The sequence below is a fragment of the Cetorhinus maximus genome, chromosome 11 (genome assembly GCF_964194155.1).
Source record: "Cetorhinus maximus chromosome 11, sCetMax3.hap1.1, whole genome shotgun sequence".
Lineage (NCBI taxonomy): Eukaryota > Metazoa > Chordata > Chondrichthyes > Lamniformes > Cetorhinidae > Cetorhinus > Cetorhinus maximus.
Window position 1 is genome coordinate 54,533,345 of NC_135889.1, and position 22,462 is coordinate 54,555,806.

The following is a 22,462-nucleotide window of genomic DNA, read 5'->3' on the forward strand; positions in this document are numbered from 1 at the left end:
TGGTTAAGTCTATGGGTTGCTGTTGCCTTAATGGAGATTAGTTTGGGAATTTGCTAAAAGTTATGATCTAAGTAATTTGTAGCCATGTGTGTATATTTAACTTGTGTAAATTAATAAAATGTTTCATTTAGCTTAATATAAAACCTCTCGAACTGGTGGTATGATTCCTGAATTTAGAGTTGCATCTCAAACATAACACTTGAAGTTATAGGTTATGACAGTTGTTCAAAGTTTCCCTCTGAGATTTTTTAAAAATAACTCGGCTTTACCAATTGCTCAGGGTGTTCCCATCTATCTGCTGCCCTTGTCCTTCTTGATGGTAGTGATCATGGGTTTGGAATGTGCTCTAAGGAGCCTTGGTGAGTATCTGCAGTGCATCTTGTAGATGGTATACACTGCTGCCACTGTTCGACATTAGTGAAGGGAGTGAATATTTGTGGAAGGGGTGTCGATCAAGGGGACTGCTTTGCCCTGGACGGTGTCAAGCTTTTTGGGTGTTGTTGGAGCTGCACTCATCCAGGCAAGTGGAGAGCATTCCATCAGACTCCTGACTTGTGCCTTGTAGATGGTGGACAGGCTTTGGGGAGTCAGAAGATGAGTTACTTTCCGCAGGATTTCTAGTCTCTGACTTGTTCTTGTAGCCACAGTATTTATATGGCTAGTCCAGTTCAGTTTCTGGTCAATGGTAACCCCCCCAGGATGTCGATGGTGGGGGACTCAGCACTCGTAATGCCATTGAATGTTAAGGGCCAATGGCTTGTTGCAGATGGTCATTGTCTGGCACTTGTGTGGTGTGAATGTTACTTGTCACTTGTCAGCCCAAGCTTGGATATTGTCCAGGCCTTGCTGCGTTTGGACATGGACTGCTTCAGTATCTGAGGAGTCGTGTATGGTGCTGAACATTGTGCAAACATCCCCACTTCTGACATGATGGAAGGAAGGTCATTGGTGAAGCAGCTGAAGATGGTTGGGCCTAGGAGACTGCTTTGAGGAACTCCTGCAGTGGTGTCTTGGAACTGAGATGATTGACCTCCAACAACCACAACCATCTTCCTTCGTGCTAGGTATCACTCCAACCAGTGGAGATTTTTCCTTCTGATTCCCATTGACCTATGCTAGGGCTCCTTGATGCAACACTCTGTAAAATGTTGCCTTGATGTCAAGGGCAGCCAATCTCATCTCACCTCTGGAGTTCAGCTCTTTTGTCCATGTTTGAACCAAGGCTGTAATGAGGTCCGGAGCTGAGTGGCCCTGGTGGAACCCAAAATGGGCATCAGTGAGCAGATTATTGCAAAGAAAGTGCCGCTTGATAGCACTGTTGATGACCCCTTCCATCACTTTACTGATGATCGAGAGCAGACTGATGGGGAGGTAATTGGCCGAGTTGGATTTGTCCTACTTTTCGTGTACAGGACATAGCTGTACAATTTTCCACATTGCTGGGTAGGTACGGTTGTGGCTGTACTGGAACAGCTTGGCTAGGGGTGCAGCGAGTTCTGAAGCACAAGTCTTCAGTACTGCTGCTGGAATATTGTCAGGGCCCTTAGTCTTTGTAGCATCCAGTGCCTTCTGCTGTTTCTTGATATCATGTGGAGTGAATTGAATTGGCTGAAGACTGGCATCTCTGATGCTGGGGACTTCCAGAGGAGGCCGAGATTAATCATCCACTTGGCACTTCTGGCTGAAGTTTGGAGCAAATGCTTCAGCCTTATCTTTTGCACTGATGTGCTGGGCTCCCCCATCATTATGGATGAGGATATTTGTGGAGCCTGCTACCCCAGTGAGGTATTTAATTGTTCACCACCATTCATGACTGGATGTGGCAGGGCTACAGAGCTTAGATCTGAACCATTGGTTGTGGAATCGCTTAGCTCTGTTTATTGCTTGCTGCTTATGCTGTTTGGCACGCAAATTGTCCTATGTTATAGCTTCACCAGGTTGACACATCAATTTTAGGTATGCCTGGTGCTGCTCCTGACATGCCCTTCTGCACTCTTCATTGAACGAACCAGGGTTGATCCCCTAGCTTGGTGGTAATGGTAGAGTGGGGACAATGCCGGGCCATGAGGTTACAGATTGTGGTTGAGTACAGTTCTGCTGCTGCTGAAGGCCCATAGCGCTTCATGGATGCACAGTCTTGAGTTGATAGGTTTGTTCGAAATCTATCCCATTTAGCACATTGGTAGTGCCACACAGCATGATGGAGGGTATCCTCAATGGGAAGATGGGACTTTATCTCCTCAAGGACTGTGCAATATTCACTCCTACTGGTCCTGTCTTAGATGTATCTGTGGCAGACCGATTGGTGAGGAAGAGGTCAAGCTTGTTTTTCCCTCTCTTTGGTTCCCTCACGACCTGCTGCAGACCCAGTTGACTACCCAGAGTGCATTTATTCCCCTGCCACCCTCACTGCTTCCTCCAAGTGGTGCTCAAAGTGGGGAGCACTGATTTATCGGCTGGGGGGCGGGGGGGGGGTGCGGCTGTACGTGGTAATCAGCAGGAGGTTTCCTTGCTCATGTTTGACCTGATGCCATGAGACTTCATGGTGTCTGGAGTCGATGTGGAGGACTCCCATGGCAACTGTCTCCCCTCTGTATACCGCTGTACTGCCAGCTCTGCTGGGCCTGCCCTGCCAGTGGGACAGGATATAGCCAGGGATGGTGAAGGTATGAAACAATAACAAAAAATGCTGGGAAACCGCAGCAAGTCTGACAGCATCTGTGGAGAGAAAGACAGAGTTAATGTTTCGAGTCCATATGACTCCTCAGAGCTAAAGGGAAATAGAAATGTGGTGAAATATATACTGTTTAAGAGGGGTGAAATAGGTGAAGCTGGATAGAAGGCCAGCGATGGTTGGAGGCAAAAGAGAGATTGCAAAAGGTGTTAGAAACAAAAGGTCAAAGGGTTCTTAATAGTGGTGGTACTGGCTAAAGGAGGTGCTAATGGTGACATGAAGAGTGGAAAGCAGAATGTGATAATGGCAGGACCAGTAGCACCTCCTTTAGCCAGCACCACCACTATTAACAACCTTTTGACCTTTCGTTTATGACATCTTTTGTAATCTCTCTTTTGCCTCCACCTATCGCTGGCCCTCTAACTTCACCTGTTCCATCCCTCATAAACAGTATATATTTCACCAAATTTCTACTTCCCTTTAGCTCTGAAGAAGAGTCATATGGACTCAAAACGTTAACTCTGTCTTTCTCTCCACAGATGCTGTCAGACCTGCTGAGTTTTTCCAGTACTTTTTGTTCTTGTTTTAGATTTCCAGCATCCGCAGTATTTTGCCTTTATCATGGTGAAGGTATGATTCTGTGAGTACATCAGGCTGTTGCTTGACTAGCCTGTGAGACAGGACTAGCCCCCAGATGTTCGTAAGGAGGGCTTTGCAGGGCAGACATGGCTGAGTTTGCTGTTGTCGTTTCCTGTGCCAAGGTCGATGCCGGGTGGTCCATCCAGTTTCATTCCTTTTAGACTTGGTAGCAATTTGATACAATTGAGTGGCTTGCTAGGCCATTTCGGAGGGCATTTAAGAGTCAACCAGATTACTGTGGATCTGGAGTCACATGTAGGGCCAGACCAGGTGAGGACGGCGGGTTTCCTTCCCTAAAGGGCATTAGTGAAGCAGATGGGTTTTTATGACAATCAACAATGGCCTTATGGTCACTGTTAGACATTAATTCTGGGTCCCCAGGGGATTACCCTGGGTCTCTGAATTACCAGCCCAGTGACAATACCACTATGCCACCGCCTCAATTAGGAATCAAATTAAGATTGCCTAAATTCATTTTGATTAGGACCTTTTTAGTTGGCTGTGAGATGACACTTTTTTTTAAAACAGTGTTACCATTTGTGCGTTGGCCTTAGCTCACTGGTACCACTCTTGCCTCTGAAGTTCATGGGTTCAAACCACACTCAATGCACATAACCTGGGGTGCCACAATTGTGCAGTACTGTGGAGATGCTGCAGAGTTCAGGGTGCTGTCTTTTGGACGGGATATTAAACCAAGTCCTCCACTTGATATTGCAGGTGAGTTTTCATGGTGCAGTGGCCAACATTTATCCTTCCACTGACATCACTAAAACAGATTAACAATGTTGATTTATGAACTTGGTTTGGAAATCCCCGGCCCTCAAATTTCTGATAGTTTCTGTCCTTCTTCACTCAAACTGAAAGATGGTGAATTGAAAAATGTGCTGCTTAAGATTAGAAAACTGGAACTTAATTATTTTTTCATGTCTTGATTAGTTGCAGAATATTCAAATCTTTCTATAGAAACTCATTTAGAATGACTGTGCAGCATTTTGTTTCTTTTAATGTGACTTGTGTACATCGCTATCTACAATAATTTGGTTTAAATCTTAATCCTATCAGGTATGGTCTTCTCAAGATTGGCAAGATTTCATGGTAAAATGCACAACTAGTACACTTGGGGATTTTCCCTGACTGCTGTTGTTCTGAAATTAAGTTATGTAAATATTCATTAAGTGGACCTTAATGTCCTGCAGGTGCTCTTTTTCTCAGCCATGGGTTGCTGTTACAGCCTTATGGATGTATGCAAAAGGTTTTTAATAGGTTGTTTGCTATAATTGTACCCTAATGAGAAAACAGGTGTGAATAACTAGTTTTATCTTTTTTTTGCTGTAATGAAGCCAGATTTTGACTGACGTTTCATAGAGGCATTATGGCTGAGAAAGAAGCCTTTGGCTCTTTGATTCCATATTGGTTCTCTATGCAGAAATCCAGTCAGTCCCATTCCCCTGTTCTGTCCCTATATTCCTGCAAGTTTATTTCCCTCAAAGGCCCATCGAATTTCCTTTTGAATTCATTAACCGTCCTTGCTTTCACTACCCTTGTAGGCAGTGAGTTCAAGGTCATTCCCACTCTGCATAAAAAAACTCTTCCTCACATCCCCACTGTAGCTCTTGCCCAAAACCTTTAATCTGTGAACCCTAATCCTTTTCCAGCAGCAAATAGAAACAGCTTTTCTTTGTCAACCTTACTTAAACTTGCCATAATCTGGGTACACTTTTATCAAATCTCCCCTAAATCTTTTTTGCTGCAAGAGAATAACCTCAGCTTCTCAACATGACCTTGTAGTTTACTTCTGTTATTCCTGGAACCGTTCTAGTATATTTCCTCTGCCCTCTTGCATTCTTCCTAAAGTGTGATGAGCAAAACTGGATGCAGTACTCTAGTTGTGGCTTGACCAGAGATTTATGATTCAGCATAACAACCCTGTTTTTGGACTCGGTGCCTCTATTTGTGAAGCCCAAGGTCCAAATGCTTTGCTAGCTACTCTCTCACTATGTCCTGCCACCTTCAAGGACCTGTGCACGTGAATACCAAGGTCCATCTTTACCTGCACACTCTTTAGAACTGTGTCATTATGTATGTTTTGCGCCTCTTCTCTTCCTACAAAATGCATCAGTTCTCACTTCTCTGTATGGAATCCCATCTGCACTTGTCTGATCCTTCTGCTAGCCTATGTCTTTTTGCAGTTGATTGGTATCATCCTCATTGTTTGCCAAACCTCTAAGTTTGGTATCTTTGGCAAATTTTGACATCTTACTTTGTATTCCGTTATACAAGCATACCCTTTCTGGTCTAGTTTCCAGTTTCTGTGAAGCAGAGTGGCCACCCTGGGGTAAGGAGCCTGTACAACAGGCAGGCAGTACCAGAAATGCAATAAAGTTTGAAGCTGCCACTCACCTTCCAGAATCAGCCACATGACCTCCTGGTTTTTCCCACATTAAGTAAGTGACTGATTACACATGCCGGCCTATACCTGCACCAAGTTGGCGCACAGACATCCCAGGCCCACTTAAACTCGGCACTAAAAGTGGTTTCTGTTGTTAAAGGGCACTTAGGGCTCACCGTCCACCCATTGCTGTTTGGCAGCATCAATCCTGTGGGTCCAGGCCCCTCCTGCTAGAGCATTCTCTCTACAGTTGCCATTGCTGTCTCAGAGGAAGGGGAGCTTGCTATCCCATATATGATCTCTGCAAGCCCATCAGGGGCCATGACCCACGGTTTGCGAACCCTTGTCTTAAAAATCCCCCATTGTTCAGTTACAGTTTTTCCTATCTGACTTTGGTCCCATTTTACCCTGGCTGGATCCCTTCCCATCTCACTGAAGTTCTACTTTGGACTGTTTCTTGCTTTTCTCCATTATTAATCTAAACTTTATACGATGATCACTCTAACCAGAGTTCCCCCACAGACACTTTGGGCTCACTGTCCACCGTTTGTTGTTTGGCAGCATCGATCCTGTGAGAAGCTGAGGTTTTTCTCTTGGAGCAAAGGAGATTTATGGGAGATTTGATGGAGGTGTACCAGATTATGACTAGCTTAAATAAGGTTGACAAAAAGCTGTTTCCATTTGCTGATGGAAAAGGATGAGGGCTCACAGATTTAAGGTTTTGAGCAAGTGTTGTGGGTGGATGTTAGGAAGAGTTTTTATGCAGTGAATGGTAATAACATCAAACACGCTGTCTACAAGGGTAGTGGAAGCAGGGACGATTCATGAATTCAAAAAGAAATTGGATGGGCACTTGAGAGAAATAAACTTGCAGGAGTACAGGAACTAGATTGCTGCACAGAGAACCAGTATAGACTTGATGGGCCAAAGGGCCACCTTCTGAGTCATAATGCCTCTATGAAATAAGGTCAGTCAAAATCTGGCTGAATTACTTGGCCCACCTCTCTTCCCAGCACCAGTTTCCCACCACAGTGCCTCTTTCCTAGTTGGACTAGGACATAATGTTCAAGGAAGTTCTTCTGAACACATTTCAGTAATTTCTCCCCCTCCTTATCTTTTCTCTAACATTATCCCAATCGATATTTGGGAAATTTGAGTCCCCAAGATCACTATTCTGTAGTTCTAGCAAATCTCTTTGATTTCCCTGCAGATTTGCACTTCCATCTCTCTCTCTATTTGGCATGTGATAGTTTTTTTTTTTGCTTATCAATTCTAAACAAACGGATTATACCCCCTCAGGGACATCCTCTCTTCACAAAACTGCAATGTCTTCCCTAATCAATACTGCCACTGCAATTCCCTTTTTTCCTTCCCTGCTTTTTTCTGGACACTTTGCATCCCTGAATATTAAGCACCCAGTCCTCATCATTTTTCTAGATCGCATTCCCGCCTAGCTATTTGTGCTAGTAGCTCACCAACCTTGTTCACCAGATTTTTTGTATTTACGTACATGCATTCATAACCTTTTTGTATTGCCCATAGTCCTTCTTAGTCTGCTCCTATCTAGTATGGTACTACTTCCTTCTCTGGAGCTAGCCAATGCTCTTGCATCTTTACGCACCTTATTCCTCTTCTGCCTCATAATGCTGATGTCCATTCCCTATCCAATTTAGTTTAAACTCTCTCCAACCACAGTCATGAGCCTTGCCACCCTGTGGAGGTGCAAATACCTCTTTTTGAATAGGTGGCTCCTGCACCAGAAAAGGTCCCAATATGCCAAGAACCTGAAGCTGCCCCTCCTGCACCATGCCTTCCAGTCATGCATTGATACTTTGTAACTTGTGAGTTCCACTCTCACTAGCGTGTAACAGTAGGAGTAATCCAGAGGTTATTACCTTTGAGGTCCTGCTTTTAACTTTGTCCCTAGCTTCTGAAATCTAACCGTAGGACATCGATATCTGTCCCCTCTATGTCGTTGGTACCAGCGTGTGCCAGAATTTCTGGCTGACTTCATTCTGTGTGCAGAATATTTTGAACCCTCTCTGCGATGTGCTTTACTCTGGCAGGCAACACACTATGCGGGATTCACAGTGATGGTTACAGGAATGTCTGTCTGCCCTCCTAACTAAGGAATTCCCAATAATAACTACATTTCTATTCTTCCTTGTTCCTTCCTGTGCAGTCCCTTCTACATTGGTGTAATGGTCTAGACTACGCTCTTTCAAGGTGTCATCACTCCCAGCAGCCTCAAATGCTGAGTGTTGGTCCCAGCAGTCTCTAATGTTAGAAGTGAAAAATTCACAGTTGGCCTGACTTAGTGTATTTCTGTACTTTCTTGGAGCCAGATGGTGGTGCTGTTTTACCACTTTGAAAATAAAAATTGCAGCTTACATCCAGTGGTAAAATGTTGCTTCTGGAATATGTCTCAATGCTCCTGAAAACCCCGTGCTTTTCACGTTAAGAACTGAAGCAAGGAGCTCACAATGCATTTGGCTGCATTTGTAAATATCTGACATCGCTTGGTTTTTGAATAAATTGTGCCAGTGGTCCTTCTGCCCAAACTTCAAACAGATTATATAGTTTGTAGATTAAAAATAAGTATAGTTCAACTGGCTTGGCTGAATAATAAAATGTTAATAATTAATTAACACACAATAAAGATTGCAGTACAGGTGATGTGTTGTGACTGCAGAATGTGGGTATTCCTGAACACCAGTGTGATTCAGGGCAAACACATCTGTAATAAGTGTCAGCGGCTTGAGTAACTTTGGATCAGAGTCATTGAGCTGGTGGCTGAGCTGCAGATACTGCAATGCATCAGGTATGGGGAAACTTACTTGGAAATTTGCATCCAGGAGGTGGTTGCACCCCTGAGGAGAGGGTCATCTGATTTGGTGAGTGGTCAGGAGCAAGAGAGTGTGACTGCGAGTGGGTGGGGGAATTTGACTCAATTCTCTGCAGCTGGGAGTTTGCGTACAGACAGCTGTGTTGCCTGCCTGGTGCCAGGGTTTGGGACATCTGCTCAGGGTTGGAGAGGAACTTGCAGTAGGAGGGGAAGATCCAGTTTCTGTGGTCCATGTTGGTATCAGTGACATAGATAGGACTAGGAAAGAGATTCTGCTTAGGGATTATGAGAACTAGGGGCTAAATTGAAAAGAAGGATCACAAAATAATAATCTCTGGATTATTACCTGAGCCACAAGCAAATTAGCATGGGGTAAATAAGATTAATGAATGTGCGGCTCAGAGACTGGTGTAGAAATGGGTTTTGATTCATGGGGCACTGGCACCAGTACTGGAGAAAGTGGAAGCTGTATCGTTGGGATGGGCTTCACCTGAAACATGCTGGGACCAGTGTTGTGGCAAGTCGTATAACTTGGATGGTAGAGAGGGCTTTAAACAAAATAGTGGGGAGAAGTGATCACGCTAAAGGAGATGTAGTAAATTAAAGGGAAACAATGAAGTAATAGAGCAGAGTAGTGATTTGGGTAATGAGTGTGGCAGGAAGGGACAGAGAACACAAACATAAGAGTGCACCAGCAGATGAGGCCAGAGAGAGTGCAAAAATGGTATAAAGACTGTTAAAGTATCTGTTTTGTATGCAACATTCACAACAAAATAGATAAATTGTTGGCACAAATGATAAAAATATATATGTAGAACCTGATAGCCATCACAGAGACATGGTTGCAGGGTGACCAACGCTGGGAACTGATTGTTGAAGGGTATTTGATATTTGGAAAAGATAGGAGGCTGTACGTCCCAATGACTGGTGGATCGTATCAATCAGCATGTCCCAGCTGCTGTTCACAACAGGCAAGGTACAGACTGTACCCAACCAGCCTGTGTTTGCAAAACTCAAAACAGTGTCCGGCATTAACGTGATTCCACGGTTGTTCAACACTTGCTAAATAATTCTGTGTGCTAAGAATTGTGCTGACAACCAATTTAAGATTGTCAGTTGTGCTCAGTGTGGCGCATTTGCATGTACAGGAAGCTACGTATATTAATACACAGGGCCCTGTTCTTTGCAGATAGAAAGAACATATACACACATTGCGCCTATTTCAGCCAAACAAAATAAGTGACAGTCATTCGCTGACTCATTCCTAAGGGCAATGCCTTGACCAATCGGAGTTAAGCTGCCTGGTTTAAATTTCAAACACTGCTTGGCAGTTAACTCTCAGTCACTGTCACTGGTGCATTCTCCATGGCAATGTCTCTTATCAATCAGAGTCCACTTGCCAACCAATCAGCACTCTCTTATACATTAATAAATTGTTGCTTTCCCCTTTTATTGGTATTCTTGCAGAGTGTCATGATGGGTGCAAGAGGAAAAGTTTCAACATACCTTTTAGGGGAGTCTACAGGAAGAAAAAAATGGTGCGCATAAGAAAGATTCCGCGCTAATCATGAATCTACATGTAGATTGGACAGATCAGATTGACAAAGGTAGCCTGGAACTTGAGTTCATCAAGTGTATACAGGGCAGTTTCTCAGAGCAGTACATTCTAGAACCAACCAGGGAGCAGGCTATTCTAGGTCTGGTAGTGAGCAATGATTAGTCAACAGGATTAATTAATAACCTCATGGTAAAAGAGCCTTTAGGTGACAGCGATTATATCGTGATAGAATTTCATGTTCATTTGAAAGGGAGAAGTTTGGCTCTAAGACTTGTGCTTTAAATCTGAATAAAGGCAATTATAATGGTTATGAAAGCAGAGCAAGTTAAAGTGAACTGGAAAACTAGATTGAAAGGTAGGACAGGAGAGATGTAGTGGTAGCAAAGATTAATCTCTTTAAGAAAAAAGACAGACTCTGAGAAGAATGCACCATCCATGGCTGAATAAAGAAGTTAAGGATTGTATCAAATTGAAACACTCTACCAATCTGCAAAGGTTATGGTCGGTCAGAAAATTGGTCAGATTTCAAGAACCAGCAAAGAATGGCTTAAAAAAAAGAGGGGTAATGTTAAGCATGAGAGAAAGCTAGCTAGTAATATAAAAACAGATAGTCAGAGCTTCTACAAGTATTTAAATAGGAAAAGAGTAACTAAAGCTATTGTTTGTCCTCTAGAGTGAGAGAAAGTGGGGAATTGATTGTGGAAAATAAGGAACTGGGGGGTGTTCAAGAGTATTTTATGTCTGTCTTCACTGTGGAAGAGTTAGAAAACTTCCCGAAGATGCTTGAAAATCAAAAGGTGAACAGGCATGAGCATCTTAAAGCAATCGCCATCACCAGGGAAAAGGTGCTGGGAAAACTATTAGACCTTAAGGTTGACAATTCCCCAGGACCAGATGGCCTGCACTCTTGGTCCTTAATACAAGTGGCTGCTGAGATAGTAGAAGCATTGGTTATAATTTTTCAAAATTCCTTTGATTTTGGAAGGGTTCCAGTGGGTTGGAAAATAGTTAATGCAGCACCTTTATTCAAGAAAGGAGAGTGCCAGAAAACAGGAAACTGCAGGTCAGTTAGCCTAACATCTGTAATAGGTAAATGGCTAGAATGCATTAGTTAGAAAATGATAATGTGATCAGAGTCAACATGACATTGTGAAAGAGAAATTGTGTTTAACTAATTTGTTAGTTTTTTTTTGAGTAAGTAATTAGCAAAGTGGATAAAGGGGAATCTGTGGATGCAGTCTACTTAGATTTCCTAAAGGCATTTGATGTGGCACCTTATCAAAGGTTCAAGATCTCATGGTGTAGGGGGCAACATATTAGTACACATAAAGGGTTGCTTAGTTAACAGGATACAGAGAGTAGGGATAAATAGTTCTTATTTGGGTTGGCAAACTGCAACTAGCAGCGTGCCTCAACTATTTACAATTTGGAAGAAGGGATGGAATGTATGGTTGCTAAATTTGCCATTGACACCAAGATAAGTAAGAAAGTAAGTTGTCAAGAGGTAGAGAGTCTGCAAAGGGATATTGACAAATTGTGAGTAGACAAAAGTTTGGCAGATGGAGTATCATGTGAGAAATTGTGAACTTGCCCACTTTGGCAGAAAGAAAAGAAAAGCAGTATACTATTTAAATGGAAAGAGATTGCAGAACTTGGTGGTACAAAGGTGTCTTGATAAACTAATCACAAGTTAGTATGTAGGGAAAGCAAGTGATTGCAAAGGCAAATGGAATGTTGTCATTTATTGCAAGGGGAATGCAATTACAAAGTAGGGACGTTTTACTGCTGCTGCACAGGGCACTGGTGAGACCACATCTGGAAAACTACATGCAGTTTGGGTCTCCCTACTTGAAAAAAGATAGTTATGTGAGAAGCAGCTCAGGGAGGGTTCAGTTGACTCATTCCTGGGATGAAGGGCTTATCTTATGAAGAGAAGTTGAACAGGTTGTGCCTATACCCAACTGGAGTTTAGAAGAAGGAGAGGTGATCTTACTGAAACATATAAGATCCTGAGGGGACCTGATGGTTAGATACCGGTAGTATGTTTTCACTTGTGGGGGAGACGAGAACTCGAGAACACGGTTCAAGAATAAGAGGTCTACCTTTTAAGACAGAGATGAGGAAAACTCTTTTCTTTGATTGTTGTTAGTCTGTGGAATTCTCTTCCACAGAGATCAGTGGAGGCTGGGTCACTGAATTTGTTCAAGGCAGAGTTAGATTTTTGACAAACAAGGAAGTCATGGGTTATGAGGGCAGACAGGAAAGTGGAGTTGAGACCACCAACAGATCAGCCATGATCTTAGTGAATGGTGACCAGGCTCGAAGGGCCTATTCCTGCTCCTAGTTCATATGTTCATATGACTGTTAGTGTTTTCACATGGAGCTATATATGGATATGGGTTTAGTTTCTATTAGAGCATCTAGTCTAAGCTTCTGAGTTTAAAAATTGAAGGTAATTATGTGTACATTTTTAAACAAGGTTAAAGAAACTTGCATTTATATAGTGCCTTTAATGTTCGCAATGTATTGAAAACTGAAGTTCATTTTTTTATTCATTTATGGGATGTGGACGTTGCTGGCAGCAGACACATGGGAACGCCACCACCTGCAAGTTACCCTCCAAGCTACTCACCATCCTGACTTTGAGACATATTGCCTTTCCTTCACTGTTGCTGGGTCAAAATCCTGGAACTCCCTCCCTAACAGCACTGTGGGTGTGCTTACAGCACATGGTCTGCAGAGGTTGAAGAAAGCAGCTTGCCACCACCTTCTCAAGGTCAATTAGGGATGGGCAATAAATGCTGGCCTAGTCAGCGAAGTCCACATCCTGTAAATGAATTTTAAAAAATTTTCTGCTGCTACTGATGGCCCACAGTGCCTCCATTGGTGCCCAGTCTTGAGTTGCTAGATCTGTTCGAAATCTATGCCATTTGGCACAGTGGTTGTGCCATGCAACATGATGGAGGGTATCCTCAATGTGAAGATGGGACTTTGCCTCCACAGGAATTATGTGCTGGTCACCCCTCCTACAGATACTATAATGGACAAATGCATTTACAGCAGGCAGGTTGTGAGGATGAGGTCAAGTATGCTTTTCCCTCTTGGGTTCCCTCACCGCCTGCCGCAGACGCAGTCTAGCAGCTATGTCCATTAGGACTCGGCCTACTCGGCATGTTGTGGTGCTACTGAGCCACCCTAGGTGATGGACATTGAAGTACTGCACCCAGAAAACATTCTGTGCCCTTGCCATCCTTTGTGCTTCTCCCAAAGCCTGTCCACCATCTACAAGGCACAAGTCAGGAGTGTGATGGAATACTCCCTACTTGCCTGGATGAGGGCAGCTCCCACAACACTCCAGAGGCTTGACACTGTCCAGGGCAAAGCGGCCCGCTTGATTGGCACCACATCCACAAACATTCACTCCCTCCACCACCGACGCACGTTGGCAATAGTGTGTACCATCTACAAGATGCACTGCAAGAATCCACCAAGGCTCCTTATTCACCATCTTCCAAACCCACGACCGCTGCCATCTAGAAGGACAAGGGCAGCAGATAGATGGGAACACCACCACCGGCAGGCTCCCCTCCAAATCACTTACCATCCTGACTTGGAAATATATCGCCATCCCTTCACTATTGCTGGGTCAGAATCCTGAAACTCCGTTCCTAACAGCACTGTGGGTGTACCTGCACCACATGGGCCACAGCAGTTCAAGAAGGCATCTCATCACCACCTACCCAAAGGCAACTAGAGATGGGCAATAAATGCTGACCCAGCCAGCGAAGCCCACGTCCTGTGAGCGAATTTTTAAAAAGTGCTGTTCGATGGAGGAGTACTGATTCATCAGCTGAGTGGGCGGGGGGTGCAGTATGTGGTGATCAGTAGGAGATTTCCTTGCCCATGTTTGATTTCGTCTCCTCAAGGACCATGTGGTGGTCACTACTACCAGTACTGTCTTGGACGGATGCATCTGCAGCAGACAGATTGGTGAGGATGAGGTCAAGCATGTTTTTCCCTCTTGGCTCCCTCACCACCTGCTACAGACCCAGTCTAGCAGCTATATCATTTAAGACTCGGCCAGCTTGGTCTGTACTGGTTCTACCGAGCCACTCTTGGTGATGGACCTTGAAGTCGATCACCCAGAGTACATTTTTTTCCCTTGCTACCCTCAGTGCTTCCTCCAAGTGGTGTTCAATGGAGGAGTACTGATTCATCAGCTGAGAGGGGAGGGGGGGGTAGTGGCGGGGTGTCAATGTTGAGGATTCCCAGGGCAACTCCCTCCTGACTTTATGCCACTGTGCTGCCACCTCTGCTGGGTCTGTCCTGCCAGTGGAACACAACATAGCCAGGGGTGGAAAAGGTGGTGCCTGGGACATGATCTAGAAGGTATGATTCTGTGAGTATGACTATGCCAGGCTGTTGCTTGACTAGTCTGTGAGACAGCACTCCCAAGTTTGGCATAAGTCTTCATATGTTAGTAAGGAGGACTTTGCAGAGTCGACAGGGCTGGCTTTGCCATTGTCGTTTCCGGTGCCTAGGTTGATGCTAGGTGGACAGTCCACTTTCATTCCTTTTTATTGACTTTTTAGCAGTTTGACACAACTGAGTGGCTTGCTAGGCCATTTCAGAGGGCATTTAATAGTCAACCAGATTGCTGCGGATCTGGAGTCACATGTAGGCCAGACCAGGTGAGGATGGCAGATTTCCTTCCCTAAAGGACATTAGTGAACCAGATGAGTTTTTATGACAATCAACAATGCTTTCATGGTTGACTTTTAATTCCAGATTGTTATTGAATTCAAATTCCACCAACTGCCATGGTGGGATTCGAACCCTGCTTCCCAGAGCATTACCCTGGGTCTCTGTGACGACGCCACCACCTCCCCCCAGCCAATGAATTACTTCTGAAGTGTAGTTATTGGAGTTTTGTAGGTAGATATGGCAGCCAATTTATGCATTACCAAGTGCAACAAACAGGAATGGAATAAATGTTCAAATAATATGTTTTGATGGTATTGGCTGACTGAGTAGCCAGGACACTAGCGAAACTGTTATACACTTTGAATAATGCAGTTGGATCTTTTGTATCTAGCATTATATGTCGACATCTGAAGGACTATGTCTATGACAATGAAGCATTCCTGCAGTTCTGCACTGAATTGTCAGCCTAGATTATGTGGTCAATTTTTCATTGGTGTTTGATCACAATCTTCTGACTTTAAGGGAAGAATGCTGCCACTGAGCCAAGCTTGCACAGAATTCATTGTTCATAAAGATGTAGGATTTTTTGCTGGTCTGAGGAAAGATACCATGAAAAACTGTTGCTTTGATCTTCATGATGTTTGAAACTTGCATATTTCTGCACAAGTCTTTGTTTTTTTGACTATTTTATGTGATATGCATTGTATAGCAATAGCAGTTCAGTCCATTTCTGTCTCTGTCATATATCCAATAGAAGAAAGCTTTTGCATCTCACTGTTAAAGAGAAAACAGATATTCACTGTGGTAGAGATATGGGTATTAAGTGATACATTATGATCTTGCAGCAAGTTCGCTAAACCCATTGGAGTACATTACATTATACTGTATAGTTCTTTTATACATGCAACTTCCTGTACAAATGTAACTGGAACCTATCTAACTGCGTTCAGCACTAAAGAAATAGATTTTGCTTGTAATGTTTTTCTGTATACCGAAAGCAAATGCTGAGCACTGCTCTTGAATTTGTTCCTGTTGTGTTTATCCACCTAGTCAGAGTGTAAATATAATGTTAAGTTCAGATTTGGACATCATTAGATGACGGGTCAGCTAATTGCCCTGACACCTGGATTTCAGTGATGCCCTTCTTGGCGCGATGAAATTCTGTTTTCTCTCTTGACTTGAGGATTGAATATAAAAAGAATTTGCCATTAACTCAGTTGTTTTTGGATATGCTGCATCTGGCACAGAGTTGTCTGGAAATTTGTTTAAATTGTTATTATCCAGGTAATCCCAATCACAAAAGCCATAAAGATAGGTAGGGGGTAAAAACCTGCCTTCATATAGATTCTTGCCAAACTTCGCAAATGTTTCAAAAGTGCAGTGGATTCACAGATTGTATATTTGCGCTGCAAAGTGTGCACTGCTGAGACTTGAATTATGGTACATGATTGGAGCAGAGTTAGAGCTTTATTGTCCCACTTGATCATGATGCACCTAACGAGAATGTGATGCTAATTCATGGTCTCCAAAATGGAAAATTGATTGGAAGATAAAAATGTATATGGGAAGTTACTTCTGTCATGATTTGAATTCTAAGATAGCTATTGCTGGTATCTTATGGAACTCTCTTCTTTCTCCAGGGACAGCAGCAGTGACAGTGATTCCAGCTCATCCAGTAGCAGCAGTGGCAGCAGCAACAGCTCTTCCAGCAGCAGTTCAAGCAGTTCAAGTGGAAGCAGCAGCAGCAGCAGTAGTAGTAGTAGCAGTAGTAGCAGTAGCAGGAGTTCTTCTTCAAGTCCTCAGGATAAAAGAGGCAGATCACCAAGGAATACCAGCAGGAGAAAAGAGGAAAGACACTTTGAGAGAAAAGACAGAATTTTCTCACATGGGGACCATCGGATGAGAATATCAGAGCGTGAAAGAAGGGATGAAAAGCCTGCCATCAGGGAAGAGAGAAGCTCAAATATCAAACAATCAGGCCGGTCCAGGGATAGAGGGCCAGAGAGTGACAAAAGACGACGCTCTCCGGAGAGTTCTTGGAAAGAACCTTCAAGAAGCCGTAGTCCTCAGGAGATAAGGCGACGATACAGTCCAGATTCAAGAAGCAAAATTGGGGATGATAGGAATAGAAGACACAGAAGAAAATCTAGTAGTCCTTCTCCTAGACATCAAAGGAGGGAATACAGGTCCAGTTCCAGAAGTCCTCATCGATCATCAAGGAAAGAGGGTATGACTTCAAAGTTTAGTAGATCAGAAAAATTTGATAGCCACAAAAGAAGCCCAGAGAGTCGGGACAAGAGAATATTCAAGGACACTCGTCCAGCAAGTAACAAGAGTTCTTTACAGCTAGAAGAAAGTTCACGTCGAACGCAAACTAGAAACTATAGTCCTTCGAGGTCAAGGCAGTTTCATTCTCGTCTTGAATCAAGGGAGAAAAGCAGAGATGGCAGAAATCCAAGGTCAGACAGCTCATCTCGTAGCCCACATATAGAAGATTTAAAAAGTTCAAAGAGTCCTGATTCACATTGTTCAAATCTAAGACATGACTCCCAAAAATACAGTAAAGTAGTTGAGTCTGACTTGGGGAGAAGGAAAGAAGAATGTATTGTTACACAAGGAAGAGGGAATACTTCTGAAAGTCCAGATAGCAATGAGCCAAGCACTCGGTCACCAAGTTATAAAAAGCAACCACAGACTGCAGTAAGCTCTGTTAGAGAATGTTCCAGAAATAATAGCCCTGATGAAAGTACAAAGCAAAAATCTCCAAGTCCCTCTTCAAGAAGTAGAGCTGATGAACGTGAATGTACTCCTCGAGCACAGCAACAAAAAATGGATGGTTCACCCTGTTCAAGTGAAAGAGAACTGCAGAAATCAGGGTCTGAAAGTCCCAGATCATCCCATAATGAAATCCCTGATTTTCAAAACAGAGTAGTTCTACCAGATAGTCGAGAAGAAAGTAAAACTTCTACAGAGCAGGAAAAAGACAACCAAAAACCAAGTCCTGATCAAGGGAAGGAAAATTGGCCTGAAATTATTCATTCCACAAGCAAAAGGACTCTGTCCTGCTCTGCGACAAGTTCTGGGAAAGATCTACCTGCAAATCTGAGTAATGATGATTCAAAATGTCAAGACCTTGATTTGGGGGAGAGCAAAAAAGATAGAAGTAGAAACTCTTCTAAAAGTTCAAGACGAAGATCATCTAGCACCTCGTCGTCATCGTCATCCTCATCGTCCTCCTCTACTACCTCTTCCTCATCATCGTCATCATCCACATCATCTTCATCAACATCCAGTGAAGAAGAGAATAATGATAAACCAAGCTCTGACTTAGAACAGCCTACGTCACTGCGCAAGCATGAGAAGAAAGGATCTAATTCAGAGACTTCACCACTGCACACAAATGCAAATAGTGAGAGAGGAAGTCCAGATGGTAAGGAAGAGAAGAGGTTTCAGGATTTGGAGTCATCGAATGAAAAAAGGATGCTTTGTCTTGCAGACAGCACTAGGAAGATCCCTTCTCGAAGTCATAGCCCTTTAGAAGAGCATTCCCAGTGTCCAACTTCATGTGATACCTTATATGGAAATTTGATATCTGCTAAGGAAATGCATAGTCCTGATGGAGTATCTTCAAGTGAAAAGAAACCTGATTATAAAACTGATTCAGACACGTCAGTATCTTCTCCAGTTAGGGTTACACCCAGTTCTCAAAAAAGTAGAAAGTCTCTGTCAGATACCGAAAGAATAGATGAAAGGAGCTGTCAGAAAGTAAGTCCTGAAAATAAGGAACCAGACAGTACTTTGTCATCTGATCCAACAGATGACAAGAACCTGCATGCCATAGAAAGCTCTGAGATAGAAAATTCAAATATCCAGAGTCCACATATATCGAGTCAAAGACAGCAGAGCCCCATTTTGGACAGCGGAGATGGAAAGGAACAAACTAATCTTCAGAAAAAGAGGCAAAGATCATCATCCTCTGAGAGGATGGTTGGTTCTGGGTCTGGATCTGAATCTCCTCAGGAACCTCCTCACAAAATAACATTGAAATCTAGCAGTCCTGTTTCTGGTTTGAAGAAGGCATCAGGATTTTCTCTTTCAGTTTCATCACAAGAGCAAGAACAGGAGGAAAATGAAAGCAAAAGACCAAGCGACATGTCAGGTACAGTGTCTTTTCGATATTTTTTATTCATTTATGGGATGTGGGCGTCACTGGCTAGGCCTGCATTTATTGCCCACCCCTAATTGCCCTTGATAAGGTGATGGTGAGCTGCATTCTTGAACCACTGCAGTCCATGTGGTGTAGGTACACCCACAGTGCTGTTACAGAGGGGGTTTCGATGCTGGATGGTCTGTCTGGTTGCATTCCTTTTTGACTTAGGTTTGGTAGAACTGAATGACTTGCTAGGCCATTTCAGAGGACATTTAAGAGTCAACCATATTACTGTGGATCTGGAGTCGTGTAGGCCATTGGATGAGTAATTCAACATGCGAAGCTTAGTCATAGAATTAAAAATTAACATCGGCAGCAGTGGGTTTGTATGTCGACTTTTGAGTGATATATTAGAGTGCTTCTCTGTAAATTGAAACAATTTTAAAATAGAATATCGTGGGGAATCAAACAACACTGTTAAGGCCATTTAATTTTTCATTCCTACAATTATCCAGGACTAAGAAGGGTAAATTTTCTTGTAGAACTGAAAAAATATGTACAATAGTGATACACGGTGAAAATGAAATGTGTACTAATAGTATGTTGTCAAAATGAAGTTAATTGTCCACTTAATCACACACAGAACTTAGTTTTGGAACCTCAAAGACAGAAGCATATGGGCCAGATCTTATGTTAAAAGTGATGAATGTTGAGACACCCTTCACTGTTGTGCTTTGAGACCCATTGGAAGTCCTAACTTGTGCACATGCACTGTAATTGCCCATGAAGTTTAAACTTCAAATGGGCTGATTTGTGCTGTCCAGGACCCTTGGCAAATGTCTCTTATGCTGACCTCGGTATTAGTGAAATGGGCTCGATATGCACTACTTTTCCCGGATACTTAGCAAGAATTGTTAAACTATTTAATCTCTGGTGTGATTTAATGATTAACAGCATAGCTCAACCACCAAACCCAACATTTCCCACTCCCCTCCCCCAAACTGACTTTTTTCCTGCCCACCCCTCCCCAATTTTCCCCCCAGTACTACAACCCACTCCCTCAGCTTGACTGCCACCCTGACCCGACTGCCCATCCACTCAGTCACCTACTTGCTCCCATTCACTTACTTACCCACTTCCCGAAACCTTTGGGATCTTTAAACATGGTAGTTGATGTCCTAAAAAGGAGGCATATCCTCTGTGCTGCATCCATATGCCACTGTTCCCCTTGGATGGCTGTGCTGAAGCATCGCTGCTGCAGCTGAGACAGTAAGTTCTGGCTGGGAGTACGTAAAAAGGTCTGGTGCAGCTATCTTCAAAATCAGCGGTGACTACCCTAGCATTGCTGCTGACTGAAATATCTGAGCCAATGTGTTTAATTTTAGTTCAAGTAAATCAGTTTAGAAATGCAGTATATAAGCCTTTTGTTTCAACTTAATATAGCATATCATTAACTCAGCGAATTATGTATTATTGACCTTTTCAACTTTTTAATATTGTGGCTGAAAGCAATTGTGCTGTTCTTGTGTAAAAATGCAAGCTGTGAAGGCTTTTGAAGTAAAGTGCTAAAGCATATCAATTCCACCTTGCACTGTGAGATGACTCCACGGAAGATGCTCATTCTTCTATTTTGCTTCACTATCAGCATTGTTCAGCTTAGATCTAGTATATACACATTTGCTGTTATACTACACTTATTTAAACTGTCCCAACTTTTAAGCTTTTTGAAGTGTACTTGAATATAGCTTAATTCTCCTATTTGCAACCTTGTGATGTTCTAACTTCTGTTCAAGCTTCTAGAAAAACTAAGGTCAAAGCTTTACCTTTGGAGTTTATTAAGATTCAAACATAACTTGAGGTAATTATGACCCTCAAAATCACAACCACACAATCATTGCTCATTGTGGTTGGAATCTTGATTCATGATATACTAAGACCTTTACCCAAACAAATTGTTTCGATCCCCAAAGAGACCGATAACTTTTTAAAAATAAAATTCCAATGTCCATTTGATAACTGAAAGGATGACATGACAAGATTTCACATTTTAAGACTTGTACTGTAACAGACTAAAAGCACAATTGACTAATCACTATTATTGTTGCATGCAACTTATATTTTAACCTACAGAAACAGAACTTCTAACACAACTGAAAACCCATCTCACAGGTTGTTCTGACATGGCAGATGTGTGCCAGACAGACCAAACCCACAAGGGAAACTTGGCCACGCTATTACAATTTGCAGTTTGGTTTTGCAATTTTTACTTATTACGAGGAGATGTGTGCACTGAATTCAGAAGCCATGAGTCCACTAAGACCTTTAGAAATTTTAAAAATGAAATTAAAATATTTATTAACTAAAGAAAAGATTTCAAGCACATACATAAGACTACAATTACTTACTACTATAATAAATCCTAAAATGCCTAATTAACCCGACTCCCAATTACACAGTCCAAAATAGATTTTAAATTTAAAAAAAGCCAGCAAGTGATTCCACTTAACAATGAAATTCCAGAAGCTTGTCTCCAACTTCAGCTACTGGACACAGCATACTTATGGACAAATGGCTGGATATTTCCCGAAGTCTGTTTCACACACTCCTGTTAGATCTTGCATGGCCTCCCAACATAGCCTTTCATTCTCCTTTATTTATGTTTCTTTCTCTTTAATATGTAAATTCTATTGTTCCATATGTCTTTGGAACTTTACCTTTCCCATGATATAAAAATATTTCATCTTGCCAATATTGTCAGTAACCTTTGGGAAAAATAACAACTGTTTCTCACATGTCGGTGCAGACTCGATGGGCCAAAGGGCCTCTTCTGTACTGCGTGATTCTGCGATTCTGTTTAGCCTTGCTTATCTGGCTAGTTGTAAACATCTAACATCCCGTTGAAATCCAAACAACCCCATCACCTATCTAAAAATGCAAATTTCCTTCACACCTTACATGCTAAGACCCCATCCATGGTTATTCATTAGCATTTCAGGTAAATTTCTACACCTAACTTTTGATAATTTCAAGCTTGCAAGGTAATTAAATAACACAGACCTAACCATCTACACTCACACCCATAAACCTACTTTACAATAAACCAGAATAATATTATGAAAATTATTATACTTTTGTAACAAGGTATACTTTACGCTGTGCCTTAAGTAATCATTCAATTTTCCCAGACCCAGTCCAAAGAATCTTAAACAGAGTTTACTTCTGTTCCTTTCCCAGCCTGGCAACTTTAAACCCTAGAACTGTCTTTCATAGTGACGGTTTTTCCTCGCGTAAGCTAGGTGAATCTTCCAGTCTCTTTTCGAATCTTCATGAATTTGGTCTTTTCAATACGGGCATGAGCTCCCACCCGTGTTTCTGCAAGGTGAACTGAAGAGACTTTCGGCCTCTAGCTGCTTTCCCTCTGCCAAATCCTGGTATTTTGCCTGTGTGAGTTTTCAGGGATATCTTAGAAACGTTTCCCTTCTTGAAGCCCATCTCCTTGGCAA

The 22,462-nt window shown here is 42.6% G+C and overlaps 1 protein-coding gene across 2 annotated transcripts in view; it reads left to right on the top strand.

Moving 5' to 3' along the window:
• The window catches only part of cwc22 (CWC22 spliceosome associated protein), a 110,456-nt gene that overhangs the window by 11,277 nt on the left and 76,717 nt on the right, over positions 1-22,462 (top strand). For both annotated transcript variants that reach the window (XM_078551943.1, XM_078551944.1), the window contains exon 2: positions 16,450-18,968. In XM_078551943.1, the coding sequence (XP_078408069.1) occupies positions 16,450-18,968 (2,519 nt within the window). The remainder of the gene's footprint in view (positions 1-16,449; positions 18,969-22,462) is intronic.